The following is a 21,288-nucleotide window of genomic DNA, read 5'->3' on the forward strand; positions in this document are numbered from 1 at the left end:
ACTGAAAAATATAAAGAATTAAAAATAATAATATAAAAATGAAAGAATAAACATTTAATGTGATTTAATGAATATGTTTCATAGATTAATGTTGACTTTTGAATCTCAACGTCATTTTCCTCTCAATTTTTATAATTTTTGGTGTTTTCATGTGTTTATTTATCTTATAATAATAATAATAATAATAATAAATCCAATCACCAAAAAAATATTTTATATCATCTTATCATAAATGGGAGGAAAATAAAAGAAAATTTTATGTTCAGAAATTAAAAATAATTTTATATAAATGAAGAGATTAATTACATTATTTAATTTGTGTATTCTTCTCGAGTGAACATATAACAGAAAAAAGTATAGTTTGTAAGATGTCATATTAGATACCGTCCTTGAAAAAAATATATAATTTACATATATTACCTTAATTTTTTTTTTGTTGAATACCTTAATTAAATAATGCTCGAGTGTACTAAAAATAGATTAAAAGGTTGATGACTATTTTTTTATTAGAAAAGTATTCTTATAAAATGTTTTCACTTTTAACTCATTAATCAGTACCTAGAGTAATTTTCTGTTACATTTTATCATAGATTAACTTAAACATAAAGAATCCATATTTTTATAATATACTCTCATCATTCATCATTTACTCAATTATCTAATTCATTATTATTAAAAAAATGGTTAATTTAGATTATAACAATAAATTTATTTTAAATTTATAATTTTTTTTTAAAATTATCATTATCATTAATATTTTTTTCTTTTAATTATTTATCAATATATTCTTTCTTCTTTTAATTAGGGGTATTCTAATCTAATAATAATTTAATGTAAGGAACTTAATTGATTAGATCTTATAAAAAAATCAAATTTTATTTTAAATTTAAGTCTTATAAACAATAACGGAAAAAATATATAATTATACAACTTATTAGAATTAAAATAATAGCTTCACCTTGGTACAATACGTATGCATACATACTAGACATATGGTACAGCTAGATTTACACATTAATTACAATGTCATAGTGTCATGCTCATGGCAGACAGCACCACCTTAGACCAATATACTTAGTCTTTTTTTTATGATCAATACACTTGATCTTATTTTCTCTAACAGTACTTGGAATGTATGTTGCAAAGCCATCGATCACGATTTTATTGTTACAGTACAAGATAGATCAGTACACATGTACTCAAACTTAAACTCAATTCCTGCGTTTCTCAATCAGCTTCTGCAGCTCCTCCTTTTTGGCTCCCACCACCTTTTCCACTACTTTACCTTTCTTAATTAGTATAAATGTTGGCATTGCTTGCACCTGAAAAGCCTCGGCCACCTCCTGTTTCCATTTATATATGCATTATTATCAAAGTAAATGTTTCTGTTAAACAAGATATGGTTCATAGATAACTAAGAGTTTAATTATTATATGTATTTTCTTATTCACCGAAATGGAAATCAAATATAAAGAGGAATTCATAACAACTCGTATATCTTATTCAATCAACTAAAATATATATGCATTATCCAATCATAAATAAATATATATTGTAAAATTATTAACTTTTGTAATAATTAATTTTAAAATCATATATAAGATAATATCTATTTTTTTGTATAGATTACACATATATACTCTAATGAAGACAATATATTGTTCAAGTTAAGTAAGAGTACTGTGTAGGCAAAAAATTCTTGTTATATTAAAGGTAATTGCATATTATATTCAAATTTGAAATCATTTGTTAAACTGGAATAACATGATATCTATTGATCGTGTACTCAATGGTTATAATAATTAATTAATAATGGAAAAAGCTTTATATCAGTGTACTGTGTAGAAAATTAAACTCTATAGCCAATTAAAGGTAAAGGTATATATTACTATGAAAGAAACCATGTGCATCATACCATTAACTCATCCACATCAATCTTAATGAACTCGACGTCTGTGTATTTTGCAGCAAATTCTTTGATAATTGGGTCCATGTATTTGCAAGGTCCACACCACGTAGCAGTGAAGTCGATGACCATCTTTAACAAATTAAAAAAACACAATTAATATAATGGCCTCATGAAATTAAACCCAGTAAGGATGTTATAGCTCATTTTATATATATCAAATTTACCAGCTTGTTTGTTTCTTTGGAGGCATCAAAGTGAGCCTTCCATTTAGCAGTGGAATGGAAGGTGAGGACCAGCGATGAGTGTGATGATTTTTCTACAAACTCGAAAGTGGAAAAGTTGGCTCCCATAATTTTAATTGCTTCCTTTTGGGGATGAAAAACCAAAACTGATTTAAGGATGTGTAGGGATTTGTTATTGTGAGTGAATTTTGGGTGAAGGTAACATTTGGACCTTATATAGGGTAACAAGTATCTTGGTGGGGAAATTATTAATTAATTATTATCATATTCTAAGCATACGAGTCACCCAACAAATTAACGAACGAATCAGATTCTTGAAGTGAAGACCTATTTAATAGATGTCAACAACTGATTTTGGAACATACTATTAACAGTCTTAGAGCTACTACTAATACTTGGAGGATTCAAAGTAAAAGATTTTCATTAAAAAAGTATAATATTTGTTGTTAATTTCTTTTAAATGCGAATTTACCTAATTGAAAAGATAATTTGTATCAATATATCAAGTTCAATTTATACATAAATTTGATTTACATTCCCTGGCCTTAGAAATATTTATCATTCATAAAAGGGAAGAATGAAGTAATTATCAAAATAAATGCTTTGACACTTTTTAATTCTTTAATCATTACATTTAAGCATTTTAGGGTAATAAACAGAAAATTTTAAATATATAAATAAACCAGACTCAAATTTTAAAAACATAATTTTAAAAGTTTATGTTTGTACGTGTATAATTAACACTAGAAAAAAAATCGATTTTGTGTGAATAAAATATAGTTAATAAATTATAATATATCTTAAAAAAATATGGTTTTATGCATAAAACGATCTATTAAATATTAGATATTAAATTAATAAACCTAAGGATTTGTTTCAAAGTGAGAGATTTACTTCAGAAACTAAAATAAGATGTTATAACCTTTAATCAAAAATAACTCTTAAAAGATTTAAATAACTACATAATTTACTATACATATGCATACATTTAACTATAACTTCAAACAATATTTTTTAATTAATAATTACAATTCTCTATTTTACTTTGTAAAGTGAGTATCTAACATCAAAGAAGTCAAATGAATTTGATAAATAGAAAAATAATCAGATTATAAATGAGTTATTAAATGAGTTAAATCTAAGTTTTATATTTTTTTTTTTCTAACAAGTAAAATTTAAAGCTTGGTTCGGTTTTACACCTTTAATTTCAGGTTTAATTTTGCCGACGTAAAAAGTTTTCAAAAATCAATATTCCATTTTTTTTTGTAGCCGGTTGTTTTTCTGTTTATTCTTTCCCTTTCAGATGAGATATGAAAGTGTGATCTTCACAATAAGCTTTACAAAACAGGTATTTTTGATTCCCATAAAATTGAGTTAATTAAGATATTAACCGTGGACCGCAAAAATTCACTAAAAAGCATTGCAGGTGACAGTAAAGAACGATAAGCACGCAAAAATCAAATCAGCATCAGCTGTTTGTTTAAATAAACAAGTTGAATGAGTGAGCCCTGTGGATCCTCTTTTCAATTCCGTTTCAGAACAGTAGAGGTGAAAAACAAGAAAAAGAAAAGAAAGAGAATAAATACATACTAGTATTAAAAAAATAGTGCCTTCAAAAAAATCTAATAGGTATCTCATAGGTTAAGTGCGCGTATTATACTTTCAAATACATGTGAATTGTATGAAATATAAATATGTAGTCAAGTTTTTTTTTTAATATCTACCATATTAAGCTATTATATTTTCTAACAAAGATGTAAAAGTTATTTAAAACATAATTCTAAACATGTCTTATTAATTAATGTTATATGAGAAATTTAAAAGTACATTTTTATTTAGAATTTAATGAGTATTGTCAATGTAAAAAAATTTATACTGTATCAATTAAAAAACTATTGATAGTGTGACTTTTCAAGTGAAATTTATAAAAATTAATAAATTTATTATATATAATAATTTGTGATTTGATGATATTATGAAATTATTTTAAACTATCAATATTTCATCAACCTGGTTTCAAATATATTTCTCATCTATGGCCCTAGTTTCATTACAACCTAGAAAAAAATCTCTTAATATATATGTGTGTATTTGTTGTGTGATAATGATTTTAGATTCTTTATTCAAGCATATGGTAAATAACACTCACTATCTGGTGAGTTGAGTGAAATACTTGATTTTCTGGTGGGTGAGAGGAGGATGTGGATTGAGTGTAATAGAGTCTCTCTCTAGAAAGAGAGAGAGAAAGAGAGGCATGTGATAGAGTTAATGTTCTTTGTTAACTTGACTTGCTATGAACTCTTTAGGCTTAGTGTAACCATTTGTTAAGTATATAAAAGGTAACACTAAAAATAGTTGAACTGGGATAGAGAGAGGTTCAGGCATAGAACACACTTTGACCCCGAGTTGTGACTTGTGATTAGTTTTGCTTAAGGACAAGTAAAATGTGAAGTTTGGAGTCGTGATAAATTAAATCTACAACACATGCAGATCTATCTAACATATTTTTATGCAATAACTTGATGATATAGTGTGGAAATATAACTCAAGTAATGAGTAATGTTAGATAATATTACCACGAATGTTTATAGAGCTATCATTACCCACAACTACTACGACGAAAGTTTTGATTAATACATCAATCTTTACTCAATCGACGTTTTGGTATATTTTCTTAGTCTTAACAAAATTTCTGCCAACAAATTTACTTTGATCGGATAGGTTGATCAACATGCATCACTATCATGAAATGTTGTTTAACAAACACCAATATTTTGGTCTGACTTAAAAATTGGAAGCAATTGAAGATGCAGCTGAGTCATGCGAATGTCACAAACCAAGAAGATTGTTTCAAAAAGTTAATTTTTATGGTTAATTAATTTTTTAATCTTCAAAATTTTCAGATTTCAATTCTTAATCCTTTAATTTTTTTTATAATTTTTAGTCTTTCATTAATTTTTTGCTAATATTTTTAGTCCTTTTAAATTTTTTCCCATTTTTAATCTTTTGTTTATTTTTATTACTCAAAATTAGTTCTGTTTTATCTATTTTTAGTCTCTCATTTATTTTAACTGAGGTTAATTTTGAACAATAAGAATAAATAAGAGGCTAAAGTGGGCAAAAAAGTTTAGATGAACTAAAAATGATGAAAAAAAATAATAGAGGACTAAAAATTGTCAAAAAAATTTAAGGATTAAAATTTAAAAGCTAAAAAACTAGAGAGATTAAAAATTTAATTAATTCTAATTTTTTATCTCAAGAAAAAAGAAGATCATTTAAAAAAAAAAAAGTGCAGGCTGAGTCAATCAGTGACGAAGGATGAATTGACATTCTGAGTTAAAAGGATTATATTTTTTTGTACTTTTGTTGGTGGAGTTCTTTTGTTGTATCATAGGATCTAATTCCAATAGTACGATGGTGATGACTAGAAACCCCCCACCTATTTTTTTACATGAAATCGGAGAACCTTTTCAGCATAATTATACGTCGCAGATGCCAAATTCGGGTGGAAAAAAAAAGTTAGGTGAAGATATGACTCATGTTGAATAGTTCGATGTATTTCTTAAAATTTAAGTATCATTTTAGTTTAGGTACTATTTGGTTTAATTTTTTACCTTTTTTTGTTGGGGGGGTTGCTTCTTTTTATTTTAATGATTGGGGCACAGTTTAAAAAAAAAAAAAAAAACTTATGAATAAAAATTCAAAAAACAGACCTCTTAATTATAGCAATTGTTTAGAGAAAAAAATACTTGAAAAAGAAAAATTCAATAAAATTATATCAAGTGCTACTTTATTTATTTGACATTAGTTTCTTTATCTTAATATCCACCTGAAAGTTAATTTAAAGGAATACTTTGTAATAAAGCTTGTAAATATGCATAAGTTAATTAAAGTAAACTTCTTATATATAGACCATTGAGTCTAATTAACCTTTATGCGAATCAATGAAGAAATAATTTTAAAGTAAAGTGAGAATTTAACAACCACTACACCATTCGTGTTAAAGTAGTCACCAAATATTCTTGCGATCTCCTACTAGCAACTAATTCATTTAAACTGTAATTATTTCAGTAGCTAAATTGAGAATTTGGCAATTGTAGGAAAAAATAGTCGTTATCTCATCTTCAATCCAAAAAATCAAAAATCACATAAACAAACAAATCTTAAAAATTACATATTTTTTACGGTCTTGTTTAGTTTTCGAATCTTGTTATAAAAAATAAACCAAACCGAACAAATCACATATTATATTACATTGATTTTATTGTGATAATTAATAATAAACATGAAATATATTACTTTTCTTTTATATTATAATTAAGATGCATATTTTACTTTCACATATTAAAAAAGATGTACTAATGTTATTATAAAATTGTGTTAAATACTAAGTGATGCATAAATTGCTATCATATTATAAAAACAGTTCATAATATCATTTTATATTAATACTAAATTAAGAATAATAATTTCAAAAAAATATGTGAAACAAAATTTAATAAAACGATATTTTAAAAATAATATAAGATAATAATTATATAAGTTTAATGGATAGATTTTAAATTATGATGATAAATTAAAAAATAAAATTATTTAACTGAATTAAATCAAACTAAAAAAATTGATTTATTTGATTCAGATTTAATGTTATGTTTAAACTGAACCAATGCAAATCAAACTATATTATTATTTTATGTTTATTTCATATAACTTTTTTTCTAAAAATCAAATTAAATAATAACACGAATATCTATAACTTCAAGTGTGAATCTTGCTTTTTCAATTCGAGTAATGTGAAGCTTTTTCATTACAATATCTAGATAATATTATATCAAACCCAACCACCTTTTATTTAACCAATAAATAAAGAACAATAACACAATTCAAACTAAAGTCATTTTGTCAATATTATACGCTCCTGTCGTTTAAGTCAATCTTTATTAGCATAAGAAGAAGAAAACAAATAAAGTGATACAAATCAAAGATGCTCGTCTGGTTGATATTAATTCAATTGATCGAAGTCTCTGGCATCTTTTAATTTTAGGTTAAATTAATTTTTTATCCTCCAATTTATATTCTAGCATTTAATTTGATCATTTATTTCTTTTGGGTTGAATTCGATCCTCTAATTTTAAAAATTGATTAAATTTAATCCTCTAATTTTTTTTAGATCAATTTGATCATTTACTTTTTAAAATTAGTTAAATTTAATCTCACCCCAAAATTAATTTGAATAGTCATGTCATTTAAATTTAATCTTACCATCTAAATATATATTTTATGATGATTTAACATCGGTATTAAGTGATTTTAAACCGCCATAAAATATAATTTTTTAATAACATTGGCTCAATTTAGACAATATGATCAAATTGAATTAATTTTAAGAATTAAAAGATCAAATTAAATTTAAAAAAATAAAAATAAAAGACCCAATCAAACGTAAAAAATAAATTAAAGTACTAATCAACTAATATAACCTTAATTTTATTCACCATTAGTCGTTTGTGTGGATTTTGAATTAATAGCCTTCAATTGAGGCTCTACTAGTTACATGAACAACGCCTTTGTTTATATAGAAATTAGTTCAATACCATTCTTATCTAAAATAGGGTTAATTACGTTGTTTTTAGTCTCTAACTTTTTTTGAAATTTGGGTTTTAATCTTTGAACAAAAATTTGACTGATGATAGTTTTTTTTATTTTTTCTGTTAAACTTTTTAGTTCTTAAACAAAAATTTGACCAATCAAAATCTTTAAAATTTTAAAAATTTTGATTTTTAGTCCTTAAAATCCATTAAATTGTTAAAAATAATAGGACTCAAAATTTTGTTCAGAAACTAAAAAGCGAATTTTTAAAAGTTTAGTGACATTAATCAATCAAACTTTAATTTATTGACTTAAAAATTTAAAGAAAAAAATTAAAGGATTATGACCGGACAAATTTTTATTCAGAGACTAACAAATAAATTTTAAAAAAATTTAAAGATTAAAAACATAATTAACCCTATAAAATATTATGGGAATCAATTCCATCTTGGCTTATTTTTAATACAACGAAATAAGTTAGCCATCCTAATGATTTCCTTTTGTAATTTTCTCTCCTACGTATGGAGTTTCGGTTCTTATTCTCAGATGTTTTCTAGTGAAGGTTGTCCTCCAATTCCAATTTCAACGACAACCGTCTATCTTTTTTTTTTCTTTAGCCTGACATTACCAATAAATTTATTTCGATTTTTAAATAATGTATTTTAGGTATGTATGCCGAATTTAGTTTAAAATTTCACAAATGTATTTCGAGTTGTGATATATTTGAACTTTTAATTTTAATTAGTTAAATTGGATTCGTGTTTGGACTTAATAGATTAAAATTAGCAAAGTATTCCCTCTCCCCAAATTTGCGCTCTTACCAACACGAACTCAACTCTAGGACTAACCAAACCTGTGAAACCCGACCCATAACTAACCGCCTGATCAAAGGAAATGGACCAAAAGAAAAAGATCAAGGAAAAGAAAGATAAGGAATTCAATTGATCTTAAGAACTCAAAAGGGCTAAACAGACACAGTAACAACCAATCAAACAGGAACTATAAGGTGTGCAATTATGCACTAAGGCTATAATATAATGGAGTAGGTCATAAGATTAAAACTAGACTCCACCAGGGTTTCCTCTAACTTCACCAGCTCTAGTATAATTGACCATCTTTCGAATCTCAACAGACATACAACCCTTCATAGACGATCATATTCGATCAACAGTGCAATCCATAATAGGATCCCACCAATCAACTTCCTTGCAAATCATACAGAAATTTAAGTGTTAATCTTCATATTAAATGAGACGTTATCTTGGATAATCTTTGGATTCAGATCAAACTACAAATCATACATCAGTTATCTCCTCATCTCTTCTCTATTTCTCTTCAACCAAAAACATCCTTCCTTCATTTCTATCTCACAATTTATAACTTACTAATGTTTTTAATGTTAACGTTCAGAAAATATACTGAAACAACTTCCTCTCCAGTTTGTACTTTTAACTAAAAAAGCACACAAATTTACTCAATTAAGTAAAAAGTATCAATTGATTCTACGCCACACACTAGCAAAATCCACGGCAAGTAGACACGAAGAGTCGAAGATGTCATGTGCCCATACTGCAGTGAAAAGTTATGGCTCGATGAGAAATAAAAACCACCCAGAGAATGCAATTGCAATTGCAATTTTTTTCTAACGAGATACTGCTTTTGCAATTTTGTGCCTTACGAAAATATCTACCTACCTAAACAAGGGGCGACACAAGTGCCAACTAGTCGGCGGCTATCGCAGAAAGCGAAAACAAGGGCAACATTCCAATCTCCAGAGTGAGATTTCGGACAAAGGCCCACACTAGCCACTGGACTACAAAATAGTGGAGTCTAGACGTTTGAACATTCAAGTGTCAAACAAAATTGTTCAAAACATGTTTTCATGCCAGGAGGATAAAAAATGGTTCACCACCAACTAGTGACAGTAATAACCACTATAAACAACTCATAACTTATCATGATTGCACCCCCACATCACCTGCGACATGATTAACTTGACCGCCTGCACCATGGTTGTTGTAATAGCCACCACCTCTGCCGCCCCTTCCTCTGTTGTTATAATAGTTGTTCCTTGGATAATAATTTCCAGGCTGATCGTAGTATTGATTGCGCCCGTTTTGGTAGCCTCCTCTGCCACCACTTCGACCTCCACGACCATTTGAGTAACCCCTGCGACCACCTCCACCACGACCACCTCTATGGTTCTGATAACCCCTCCTGGGGTATGACTGCTGGTCCTTTGCCTCTACATCTCGCTCATTATACTCTACATCTGCTTGTTGGTTCGCCTGTTCATGTTGAGCTGACACCACTTCACCTGCATTTTCTGCTTCTACTTCATCCTGCAGAAAGAAAAACCTTTAGCATCTGATCAACTTCAATATTAGTATGATATCTAGCCAAAATTATACAAACCTTCTGAAGCTCTCCCTCATGATCAGACAGATCTTCTTCAGATCCATGTCCTTGAAAATTTGCAGTTCCTTCATCCTACAAAAAGCATATGGAACTAGTAAGCTAATATAGTATAAAGTATCCATATTTATTTTGGTTTGAATCAAAGGCAAAAAAACAATATTCTTTACCAAAAGCGGCAAGCAATGAGAACTTAGTGAATCTATAGAATTCATATCATAGAACAAATGAAGCATCATAGATATCATACACCAAAGAAAAGAAAGGAAAAAAAAGACTTTTAAAAATATCCAGGATAATGGGAACATATAATCTTTTAAATTGCCACATTTTACACAACTTAAAGAAAGTTATCACACTAGTTAGTGATAGGTAATTGAATTTGCATGAACTTTGATTATGAAATATTGATACTGTAAAGTTGTCAACGGGCAACATTTCCATAACTTTGGAATTGGTCCCAAATAATGGCATGACCTAGATGTTGAGAACCTCCTTTAAAGTTTAAAGAATAACATTTAGAGGAAGTAAATTGTTGGGCGTGTGGAAAAGACTCAGTAGAAAGTTCAGGCAGGATTTGGTGTGTTTATTCCATAAGATAGTTAATTAAGGTGATTATAACAGTGGTAAGGGAAATTAGGAGGACATAGAGTTTATGGCCGACTAAGGGATTAGAAACACAAAACAGTGATTGTAGTACTGAAACAATATGGTTTAGTGACCAGATTTTGCAGTACAAACACTCAGCATATCAGGGTTCACTTAGAAGGAGTATTCTCCTTCAATAAACAGAGGGGGAGAACCACAACTCCCAGCATAATCAATCCCCTCTCCCCAACTTAATGAACACATAAACATTACACAATAATTGTCCAACCCAAAATGAATACAAATAACTGTCAGATAAACCATACATAACTGTTCAGCACACATACAAAAAACTACTGGACTATTTCTTATTTCTTCTTTCATATACTACAAATTTCAAAGACACGAGGCCTTCCACCGGTCTATCCAGTTTAAATAGGTAAAAAGTTTACAGCACTGGGCAGATCAGAATACTATTTTTGTTAACTGAGATTCCCTCTTAAGCCCTCTATCATCATTTTGGACACACCCAGGTAGCACTCCATCTAGCATTTGACACAGTCACATACTTAAAAAACAGATACATGTCGCTGATATATTATATTATTTCACTAACCCCACAGAAACAGGAAATTTAACCATATAAACACTAACTGACCACTTAGAATAGGGAAATGCAACAACAGTTGATAACTGGAAGCCTGAAACCAAGGACTTATCAGTAAAAAAAACATTTTGACTTCAATTGAAAAGAACAAGTACCACACACTATACAACGTCAACAACGGCAATAATATGCTAGAAGACATGGTCATGGAAGTTATCAATGCACTACCAATTCCCCCATAAACTATACTCCCTCCATCTCAAATATAAGCAACAAAAATTCCTTATTTTTTGGTCTCAAATATAAGCAAATCTCAATTACCTATGTCTTATTTAATAAAGTTATCTCCAAAATATCCCTCATTTAATAAGGCCAAAGACTTTTTTTATGCTTGATATCAAGTTCCAATGCATGATAGTTTAGGAAAAATGTTTATTTTTTAATTGGAAATGACACAATTTAATAAAATTATCTAATTTTCTTATTAAGTGTGAAGTATGTCTTTCTTTGCTTATAATCAAGACTGGAGGGAGTATGACATTCCTTCCTATTTAAAGATTATAGACAAAGCCTATGCCGACACAGAACTTGCATACACATACTATAACCAAAGACTCTCATAGATATAGATTTAATTTCTCAAAACATGTCTTGAAGCAGGGTCTCTTCATTTCAACCTAAAAAAATAAATATAATCTTGAAAAATATTTAGACATGCCCACATGAAATACCATCTGTAAGAAACAAAACCTATGCTTATACATTCTTCTATATCAAGAATGGTTCTAAACATCTAATTAAATTTTATCATGGTTTGCACACATTAATAATAATAATGGAAGACGTGTATGTGTAGAAGATGTCTTGAAGCAGGGTCTCTTCATTTCAACCTAATAAAAATGAACAGAACCTAGTGGGATAACTGTGTAGAACAAGTTTTGCACATATTGCAGATTAACTGTGTAGAACAAAATATAACAATCTACTTGAAGACATGTATGTGTACAGAGTACTTTAGCTACTCAAAGGTTTCTCCTAACACTTTTAAGTGCAAGGGATAACTCTAGCTTGCATTTTGAGCATTAAGATTACACGCATGGTTGTCAAACTCCAAAGTTTACATAGACTCGCAGAAATTCCGCAAACTTGACTTTAAACTCATAAGAATCAACTTCATATAAATAATAATAATAATAATAATAATAATAAAACACCTATTTAAGTTATTATATTATATATTATGTTTTATTTAGTTTTTATCACTGTTATTATTTAATTTATTATTATTATACCACTGTTATATATTATGCTTTAAATAGTTTTTTGTATTTTATAATACCATTATATTTATTATTATTCTTTAGTTGATTATATATTATATGCTATGTTTTCATAAAAAAACAAAAAAAAGCTGTTGGGCTCAAACAGAGGCCCAACAATACAAAACGGACAGGAGATAAGGAAAGACACCCTGAAACCCTAACTATTACCCGGCGCATACTGCCCCGAACAGACAAGAGAACACAGAGGAGTGGGAGGTCGCAAAGGCTGTCCGCAACTGCAGAGGTCATGGTGCCTTACCCAGAGACGACAAAGGTTGCAACACCATGTCCAGCAACAGCAAAGTTTACAGAACTATGTTCCTAAATGCACTAAAAAACGACATGTGTTTTGGGTTAAAATTTTTTACCCAACAAACTTGTTCGGTCTCAAGATTGTGAGTCGGCATAAGTCTGCTACAAATCCACTCAAACTATTTTGCCACCAAGTTAAACAAAACCGTGCCTATAGACTCGTAAACTCAGACAAGTTAACTTGTGAGTTTGATAACCATGATTGCACAGATATCTATTGTATAATTCTATATTTCTTATAACTCATGATTCATGATAGAAAACAAATTTTTCATAGGTCTCATGCCCCCTCTATAGCTTAAGCACAGTACAGTATATATCAGATACCCTCATCTATAGTGTTTCAGCTGTATCTGAAGCCAATGAGTAACTTGCCAACTTCTATTCTGTCACCAGCACATATAAAACTCGACCATATTCTTAAGCACAACTTCATTAATACTACATTCATCTAGGTTGCATAGCAAAGGAAGTATAATGGGGTTAACCATGCTTATTCATATATATATAAATTAATAACTACACTTCAAGTCCACCGCATAAAGCAGTAACATTGGAGAAGAAATATAAAGATTTTCTTCAAAACTAAGAAACACAATGAGATTCTAATTTAATTTTGCCCTAACCCCATGTATAAGCATAAGAATTACAACAAACAAATCAGCAAACATCCTTCTCCCATCCCTCCCCTCTTACCTGTGCAACCATAAACAAAAATCACCTCTTAACAAAAGTCCTATCACTTTCCAACAACATTTTATCCAACCAAATAAAGTAATGTTGACAGCTACGGTACTTAACTCCCAAAGCGGTCCAAAAAATTTAAACTTCTTTCCAACAAAAACACAACAGCATCCAAGCTTCATGCTTAACTCAGATGAATTCCCATTTTACTAATTCAAAAAAAGCAACACACATCCAAACACTAAAATTTCAAAAACAACCAATCCAGCAAGCACTATAAATTATACCTTCTCCTGAGACTGAAAAACGGGTTGCTCAACTTCAACTGGAACCACAGACCCATGCACCGGCACATGGAAAGACACGTAATTACCCCCAGCAGCAGCCGCAGCAACTTCAACCGGAGCCTTCATCTCAGGAGTGGTAATAAAGTACTCCGAAGACATAATCTTGTTCAACTTCTCCCTCAATGCAGCATCTACCAAAAAAAAACCAAAAAACACTCAATAATAAGTAAAAAAACCTACAGAACAAGAGCGAAATACACATCAATTCAGCATAACCATACAAGTAACATCAGTATCAGGTTCAATGGGCTGCTCCGACTTGGTAAGCCACAGCCTGGCGTGTTCCAGGCAGCGCTGTAGCGCGTTCTTGTGGGAGAAGCTTGAATCCGCGGGCCGCGAAACGAGCAGCCCGCGCAGGGCGGAGATCGAATCCAAGTCCTTCTCGCCGAGCAGATCGGTGGCGTCGTCGGTGACGTAGTCGTAGGTCAAGCAGCAGCCGCGTTCGTGCGTCCTGGTAAGCATCGTGGACGCAAAGTCACTCTTCACGTCAAAGAGCGAACCAAAGTAGAGCAAATTAAGCAGGTCCTCCACAACGACGTCGTTCGTGGTCGAGTTCGTGTTCGGCTCAACCGAACCGGAGCTCTCAGCTAGGGTTTCGTTTTCGGTCTCGGTCTCGGTCTCGCGAGAGTTTTGAGAGGAGGTGCCGTTGTTTTGGAGCTCTTCGGAGAGGGCGGTGGCGAGAGGCTGGCGGAGCTTCTCGAGCTCGTCGATGAGAGCAAGGACGGAGGGTTTGGAGCGGAGAACCTCTTCCTGCTCCTTGTTCAGAGGCTTGCCCTGGGTGACGGCCTCTTCCATGGCGAGGATGCGGTTCAGCTTCTTGCGGAGGGCGCGGAGGCGCTTGTTGATTAGGCTCATCACGGGGCCGTCGGCGGCGGCGGCGACGTCGTTGTTGCTTGCGGTGGCCGCCATTTGCAACCAAGCACCTCCTTCTGTTGCTCCTTTGCTTAAATCGAGGGTTGTACGGTGGCGCCGCCGGAGAAGGATAGTTTGCGGCGGAGAAAGAGATAAAGAGTGCGGTTCGGTCTGAACTATACGGCGGTGTGACTTGTGAGTGTGTGTGTGGAGGAGTGTACTTTGGGAGAGTTTATAGTGAGTTTGGGGTTTTGATTTTGTGTGTTTAGAATATTGGGAGGAAACTTAGTGGGCCGAACTCGTTGGTTCTGTGGACATCTTCGAATGGCTTCCTTGGACTTGTGGGATTTTTGGATCCAATTAGATATGGACACAGCAATCTTTTGTGCCAGCTGGGTATAATGGATGGATATGTTGAGTTGAACCATCCTACACAGAATCATACTATGGAAATCAAAGAGAATAAGGATATTATTATTGGATTTCGTTGTGTTGCTAAAAATGGAATTTGATTTGATTGCCATTTAAGTAAGTCAATTTCAATTGTTTATGAAAATAATTTGTAGGTTAACTAAATTAATGAGTTCAAGGAATGACAATATTTTTTTTTATTTCATCGCAGACTAACAAAATTATAAACTAATAAGTATGGGTGTGTTTGGTTTGCATTTTCATTTTCTGTTTTCATTTCCTGTTTTCATTTTCTGAAAAATGTTTTCATTTTCAAAAGATCAAAATTCTGAAAATATGTTTGGTTTGACTTCTTGTTTTCTGTTTTCATGGAATAAAAATACTGAAAATTTATGATATATTGACTTCTTATCTTTTTGTATTTTTAGATTTGCTTAAAATTACATTCATTGTCACCACAATTTCATTTTATCCGAAATGAGGTTTCTGTTCTCAACTAAAAACACTGAAAACGAAAATTTATTATTTTCATTTTCTGGTTGTTTCCTGTTTTCATTTTCATTGAAAATGTTTTCAGAAATCCAACCAAACACATTTTCATCACTATTTTCTGTTTTCAGTGAAAATGAAAACAGAAAACAACCAAATCAAACATCCCCTATTTAATCTAAGTGAAAGTGGATTGGGCTTGAATTTCTTAGATGAGATCTCAAGTTTGAATTTTGGGATGATAAACTTTACTTAAGGTGATTAAACAAGTTTTATAACAAAGATTAGTTATTAATAAAATCAATAGATACTTCATACCGACTCACATAAAAAATGAAAAAAAAAATGTAATCTTTTTGCATAATGGTGATAGTGAATTTTGAACTTAAAGTTTCATGTTAACTACAAAACCCTTTATCATTATATGTTGATTAGAAAATTTATAATATATATATATATATGCCCAAATGATTTATTTGATTTTTTATCTTATTTTTTTATTTAGTTTGGTCATTTATCTTTTTAAAAGTTCAATTTGATTATTTATTTTATTTTATTTGTTCACTTTAGTCCTTTATTTTTTAAAAAGTTTATTTTAGTTATTTATCTTTTTTTGTTCAGTTTAGTCCTTTAATCCATTTAAGAATGAATTTTTCTTTTTGTTAAAGATGAAGTGAAGGAAAATGGGAGAAAACTAAACTAAAAAACTCCTTTTTAAATGATTAACAACATCGATTTTAAATAGATTGAAGAACTAAATTGAACAAAAAAAAGATAAAGGATCAAGTTGAACCAAAAAAAAGATAAATGATTTAATAATTTTTTTAAAAAGATAAAAGAATAAAATAAAAAATAAGATAAATGACCAAATTCAACTTTTTATAAGATAAAGGTTTAAACTGGAAAAAAATAAAGGATCAAATAAATTATTTAACCTATATTTTTTAGTAAGTGTGGAATTTTTATATTAAATGAAAATTGACAAGAAGATGGATGTAGGTTTCTTATCTCTTTCATTTATTAGTCCAAATTTTGAAATATTAATGTAAGTGGTTGAAGAGTTGAGAGGCGTATTTCAAGATATAATGAAATGTATCTAACTCTTGAAGAATTCCATTACCATGATGAAAAGATAAATGGAGAGGTGGGACAATAAAAGTCCATTGAATTGCATGCATGAATGAAATTATTCACCACTATTATAGAAAGGAATCCCTTTGAAGAAAAAAGGTATCACTCAAGTGAGAAGTAGTCATGTAATGAGAGTGTTTTTTCAAGTTTATTAAGAAAATTTGTAATGGATAGAATTTTTTCAAGGTTGTCAATAAAATTTGTATGATTATGTGAGTTAGTAATTATGTGTTTATATGTTTTCATTGAAGTAACCAAAAGGTGCTAAATTACATTAAATTCGTGTCCTTTGCTATTTTTTTAATTAGTGGTGTTGTTTATGTGTATTCTTATCATTTGATCCTTGTCATGGATGAAGAAATTTTTTTTCCCAACATGAAAGAAAAAAAAATATTCAGCTAAAATTTTTATTTCCAAATAAATTGAAAAAGAGTAATAAATCATACTTGTTTTATGAAATCGGTGTTGTTTCCTTATAAAATGTAAGTTTTTTTTACTATGCTTAAATGATTTCATTTTTGGTGAAGAGCAAAAGGCCCAAAACAAGTTACAAAAACAAAAGTGCATTTTTGTTAAAATGAAAAATTCTAAAGAAGGGGATGCCACTAGAGAAAAAGGTAGTGCCAATAACAAAGGACTTTAATAATCATGGAACCCAAATATCCAAATTTAGGGGTAAATTTTTCTGCACATATTACTCTTCCTGTACTTCCCCATTACATTTTGAAAAGTGCAACTAGGGGAGTCCAGGAAGCAACAGCCTACTTTTAGTATGTGACTAGGTCATTTCACCATGTAAATACAATGGTTTGTTTGGGCTTAGTTTTTCATTCCATTTTGCATGTGAGCTTGTCCCACCCCATGCAAGAGGAAGCTGGGCCAGAATGTGCTGTAGTTGAAATTCTTTGGGATTTTGTTCTTGTACCAGTATTTTTCCAGTGAGAAGAAAAAATAAAAAATATTCTTACATATAATCTCATACATATTACCACGAATTGAAAATTTCTATGAAACTTATGAATTGTCAATCAATAAGACCCATATTATATTAAAAGTATAATTAAAGAAGCATAATTAAGTTGATTATATTATGTGTAAGAGACTTAATTTTCCTCCAATTCATCCAAGGAGGTCTAAGAAGATGTCATGTTTCTCACCCATGTTCCCCCCCTCCCCCGGGGTTAATCACCATTGTTAATGATTTTTTTTTTGGTTACTTTGGATAATTGTTCTTTACCGGTGTTAGGGCTTGTAAATGACTAACTAGGTCTTGGACATTATTCAATTATTATTTTATTTTTATAAATAATTATCTTATCATAAATGCTCCACGAATATTACCTATATTATTATTATTATTATTTCCATTGTAAAAGATATAAACTAAATCATTATTATTAATAATTTTGTGTAACTAATTAATTATTAAAAAAATAAATTATGTTGTCCTGCGTATTCTAATTTATATATATTATTATAATTAATTTTTATTAACAAATAAAAATATTTTTGTATTATTCTACGTACCTAAAAGCTTAAATAATTGATTATCAGAAATATATAATCGATAGACTCTAATCGATATAATATTATAATTCGCTTTTGTTAATGAATAAAAATCTTATATAATTGATTAGTAAAAAATATATGATTGACTGATTAATTCAACTATTAACATTTAAAATATCAATTAAACAACCTGAAACAAAACAAATAATAGAAGTAAAGAAATGAAAACTATTAGATTAAATATGTAAAAAAAATTAAAAAAGATAAAAAAAACCCATCTTATATAATTGATTTATTACCTCTAATATTATTATTATTATTTTATTATTTTCATTTTTAAATATATAAACTAAATTATTTTTATTAATTCATTTTAACTAAATTATTAACAAATAAGTTACCTAAAATCTTATATAATTGATTAGTTAAAAATAAGTGGGTTTTTTTTATCTTTTTTAATTTTTTATTTGATTTTTTTACATAGTTTAATAGTTTTCATTTCTTTACTTCTATTTTTTTTGTTTTATTTCATGTTTTTTTTTTGTTTTTTTTTACATAGTTTAATAGTTTTCATTTCTTTACTTCTTTATATACAAACTTGATGATTGAACATCTAACCAATACTGAAAGGATATAATTATTTATCAACTATACCACACACAACTTCTAACGTGCAAAAGCCAAATAGGTTTTGCATGGTACGAACATCTTTCCTTCGACTTGGGGATCTAGAATGTGCGTCGCATGATGTTGTACTCTACCAACAAACTTGAAACACTCCATGGGTTGAGATTGTCACGAACAAAATGTTTGACAATGATAACTGCTAAATAATTATACTTTGATAATAGAAAATAAAGAAAAATTGTCTTTAAAAATAATTATTTAGTAATTATTTGCGCCTAAATGTTAAAGAATTGATGTTTCATTAAATCTTGACCGCAGATATAAAAATTGGAGGTACTAAAAACAAAAAGTGGAGAAATAACGAAGAAAAGAAGAAATCTACAACAAGGTCCAGCCTAGATGCCTTGCTCAGCGCGCAGCTCGCGTTGAGCATGACTAAAGACGCAGGCGCTAAGCAAAGGCGTTATGCACGAGATTCAGCACCCGCGCTAAGCGGGCAACAGGTGCTAAGCGGGCAAAACAGAAACTGAATGCGCTAAGCGAAAGGAGCTCGCTAAGCGCGCAATCATGTGTGTGCTAAGCGAGGAAGAACGCACTAAGCGAGCCTATGAAGGCCCAAAGCCCACTTCAACAGTTATAAATAGAGAGTCAGATCAAGGGAAAAGAGACCACCCCCACAACCCCCTCTAGTAGGGGAAATCTTTCCTTCCCTTCACCATTTCTCCCTTTCTTTCTTTCACCCCCTCTCATTGTAAAGCCTTCATGACCATGAGTGGCTAAACCCCTAGTTAGGGTCTGGCAGGCCTAAAAGCCAAAGCGATGTATGATGTACTCTTCACTATTTATCAATGCAATACCAGGTGTTTTCTATCCTATTGTCTTTTCTGTATATGTTTCATGCATTATTCATCTTTTCATTATTTTAGGGGTTAGGCGCTCGGGAGAGGGTAACTTCTAAATAAGATTTAAAGAAAATATACATGCATTAGTTTTAGGGGTTAGACGCTCGGAAGAAGATAACTTCTAATAGAACAAAAAGAAAAGATTTCATAAGAGAGTCATTGCTAGACATAGAATGATAATTTTATGCCCATGCATTTCTGCAAACATCTGAAATTTAGACTTCATGCATTTTATTTGTTGAATCTTTTCAAAGGAATTTGGGAGATAGATAAATAAAATATGTTTGTCATCATGAGGAATCAAGGGCTAGTAAATGAAAAAATGTGGGTAGAATAAAATCACCTGAATTCATAAAGAAAAATCATAAAATCATACATCCTCGGCAAACAAGGTAGGTCAGGTCCCAACATTATCATATCTTGAATTTATCTTTTTTATCTTAATCTTTTATCTTTCTTATCTTTCACTTTTCTTATCTTATCTTTTTTTATCTTTAAATCTTTACCTTATCTTCTATCTTTCTTTATCTATTTTTCATCTATTGCTTTTAATTTGGGTTTGCATTAATCTAAGTACAAACTAATTCTCTATGGATTCGACACTTGGACTTCCGAGTACTATACTACTTGTGACAAATTCGGTACACTTGTCAACGAGTTAACAAGTTTTTTACCACACATTTGGCAGTCAACATGAAGGGCCTGCCTAGGATAAGAGGAATCTCTGTGTCTTCTTCGATATCCATGATGAAAAAGTCCACCAGAAAGGTGAAGTGGTGGACCTTGACTAGGACATCTTCTACTACCCCATACGGTCTTGTGATTGAGTGGTCTGCCAGCTGAAGCGTCATCCTGGTAGGGTCAATCTTTAGATTGCCAATTCTTTTGCACATTGATAAGGGCATCAGGTTGATGCTTGCCCCTAAGTCAATGAGGGTCTTTTCTACTGACTCCTTCTTTATGGTGCAAGGGATAGTCACACTCCTGGGGTCTTTGAACTTCTTGGGTAACTTCCTCTGTATCATTGCACTGTAGTTGCCTCCCACCACAATACTCTCATTATCAATATACTTCCCCTTCTTGGTGAGGATGTCTTTCATAAACTTGGTGTAGAGTGACATCTGCTATAAGGCTTCCCCGAATGGCATTGTTATCTCCAGCCCCTTGAATATTTCCAAGAAACACTTGAAGTAATGCTCCTTGTTTTTCTTGGACGACACTAAAGGATATAAGGGCTCCTTTAGAGGGAATGGTGGCTCTTCTTTCTTAGCCTCTCGGGCTAACTGGCTCTTGGTCTTAGGGAGTAAGACTTTTTTCTCTCCCTCCTCTTCTTCCTTCTTTTCTTCTTCTCC

General features: G+C 30.6%; 3 protein-coding genes across 3 annotated transcripts; all 3 read right to left on the reverse strand.

Annotated features, from left to right (window-relative positions):
- Nucleotides 1-912: 912 nt before the first annotated feature.
- Nucleotides 913-2,328, reverse strand: LOC114410713 (thioredoxin H2-like). The gene is made up of 3 exons (XM_028374657.1): nt 2,134-2,328; nt 1,916-2,038; nt 913-1,343 (listed from the first exon to the last, which is right to left on the reverse strand). Exons 1-3 carry the CDS (start codon nt 2,257-2,259, stop codon nt 1,212-1,214), a joined length of 381 nt encoding a protein of 126 aa, XP_028230458.1. The 5' UTR covers nt 2,260-2,328; the 3' UTR covers nt 913-1,211.
- A 6,890-nt stretch (nt 2,329-9,218) lies between these two features.
- On the reverse strand, nt 9,219-15,099 carry LOC114410719. The gene is made up of 4 exons (XM_028374661.1): nt 14,237-15,099; nt 13,956-14,146; nt 10,156-10,230; nt 9,219-10,082 (listed from the first exon to the last, which is right to left on the reverse strand). Exons 1-4 carry the CDS (start codon nt 14,922-14,924, stop codon nt 9,696-9,698), a joined length of 1,341 nt encoding a protein of 446 aa, XP_028230462.1. The 5' UTR covers nt 14,925-15,099; the 3' UTR covers nt 9,219-9,695.
- A 5,487-nt stretch (nt 15,100-20,586) lies between these two features.
- LOC114406560 lies at nt 20,587-21,057 on the reverse strand. Its single transcript, XM_028369297.1, has one exon. It carries the CDS (start codon nt 21,055-21,057, stop codon nt 20,587-20,589), a length of 471 nt encoding a protein of 156 aa, XP_028225098.1.
- Nucleotides 21,058-21,288: the final 231 nt, after the last annotated feature.

The sequence above is a fragment of the Glycine soja genome, chromosome 1 (assembly GCF_004193775.1).
Source record: "Glycine soja cultivar W05 chromosome 1, ASM419377v2, whole genome shotgun sequence".
In the NCBI taxonomy this organism is placed as follows: Eukaryota; Viridiplantae; Streptophyta; class Magnoliopsida; order Fabales; family Fabaceae; genus Glycine; species Glycine soja.

Excerpts from the sequence above, each read along its gene's own strand:
- LOC114410713 (XM_028374657.1), bottom strand. The coding sequence starts at position 2,259 with ATGGGAGCCAACTTTTCCACTTTCGAGTTTGTAGAAAAATCATCACAC. Across the intron at positions 2,039-2,133 it reads CCAAAGAAACAAACAAGCTG|ATGGTCATCGACTTCACTGC; the intron begins GTAAATTTGATA and ends AATTTGTTAAAG. Across the intron at positions 1,344-1,915 it reads TTGATGTGGATGAGTTAATG|GAGGTGGCCGAGGCTTTTCA; the intron begins GTATGATGCACA and ends AAATGGAAACAG.
- LOC114410719 (XM_028374661.1), bottom strand. The coding sequence starts at position 14,924 with ATGGCGGCCACCGCAAGCAACAACGACGTCGCCGCCGCCGCCGACGGC. Across the intron at positions 14,147-14,236 it reads ACCTGATACTGATGTTACTT|ATGCTGCATTGAGGGAGAAG; the intron begins GTATGGTTATGC and ends TTTTTTTGGTAG. Across the intron at positions 10,083-10,155 it reads ATGAGGGAGAGCTTCAGAAG|GATGAAGTAGAAGCAGAAAA; the intron begins GTTTGTATAATT and ends TTCTTTCTGCAG.
- LOC114406560 (XM_028369297.1), bottom strand. The coding sequence starts at position 21,057 with ATGTCACTCTACACCAAGTTTATGAAAGACATCCTCACCAAGAAGGGG.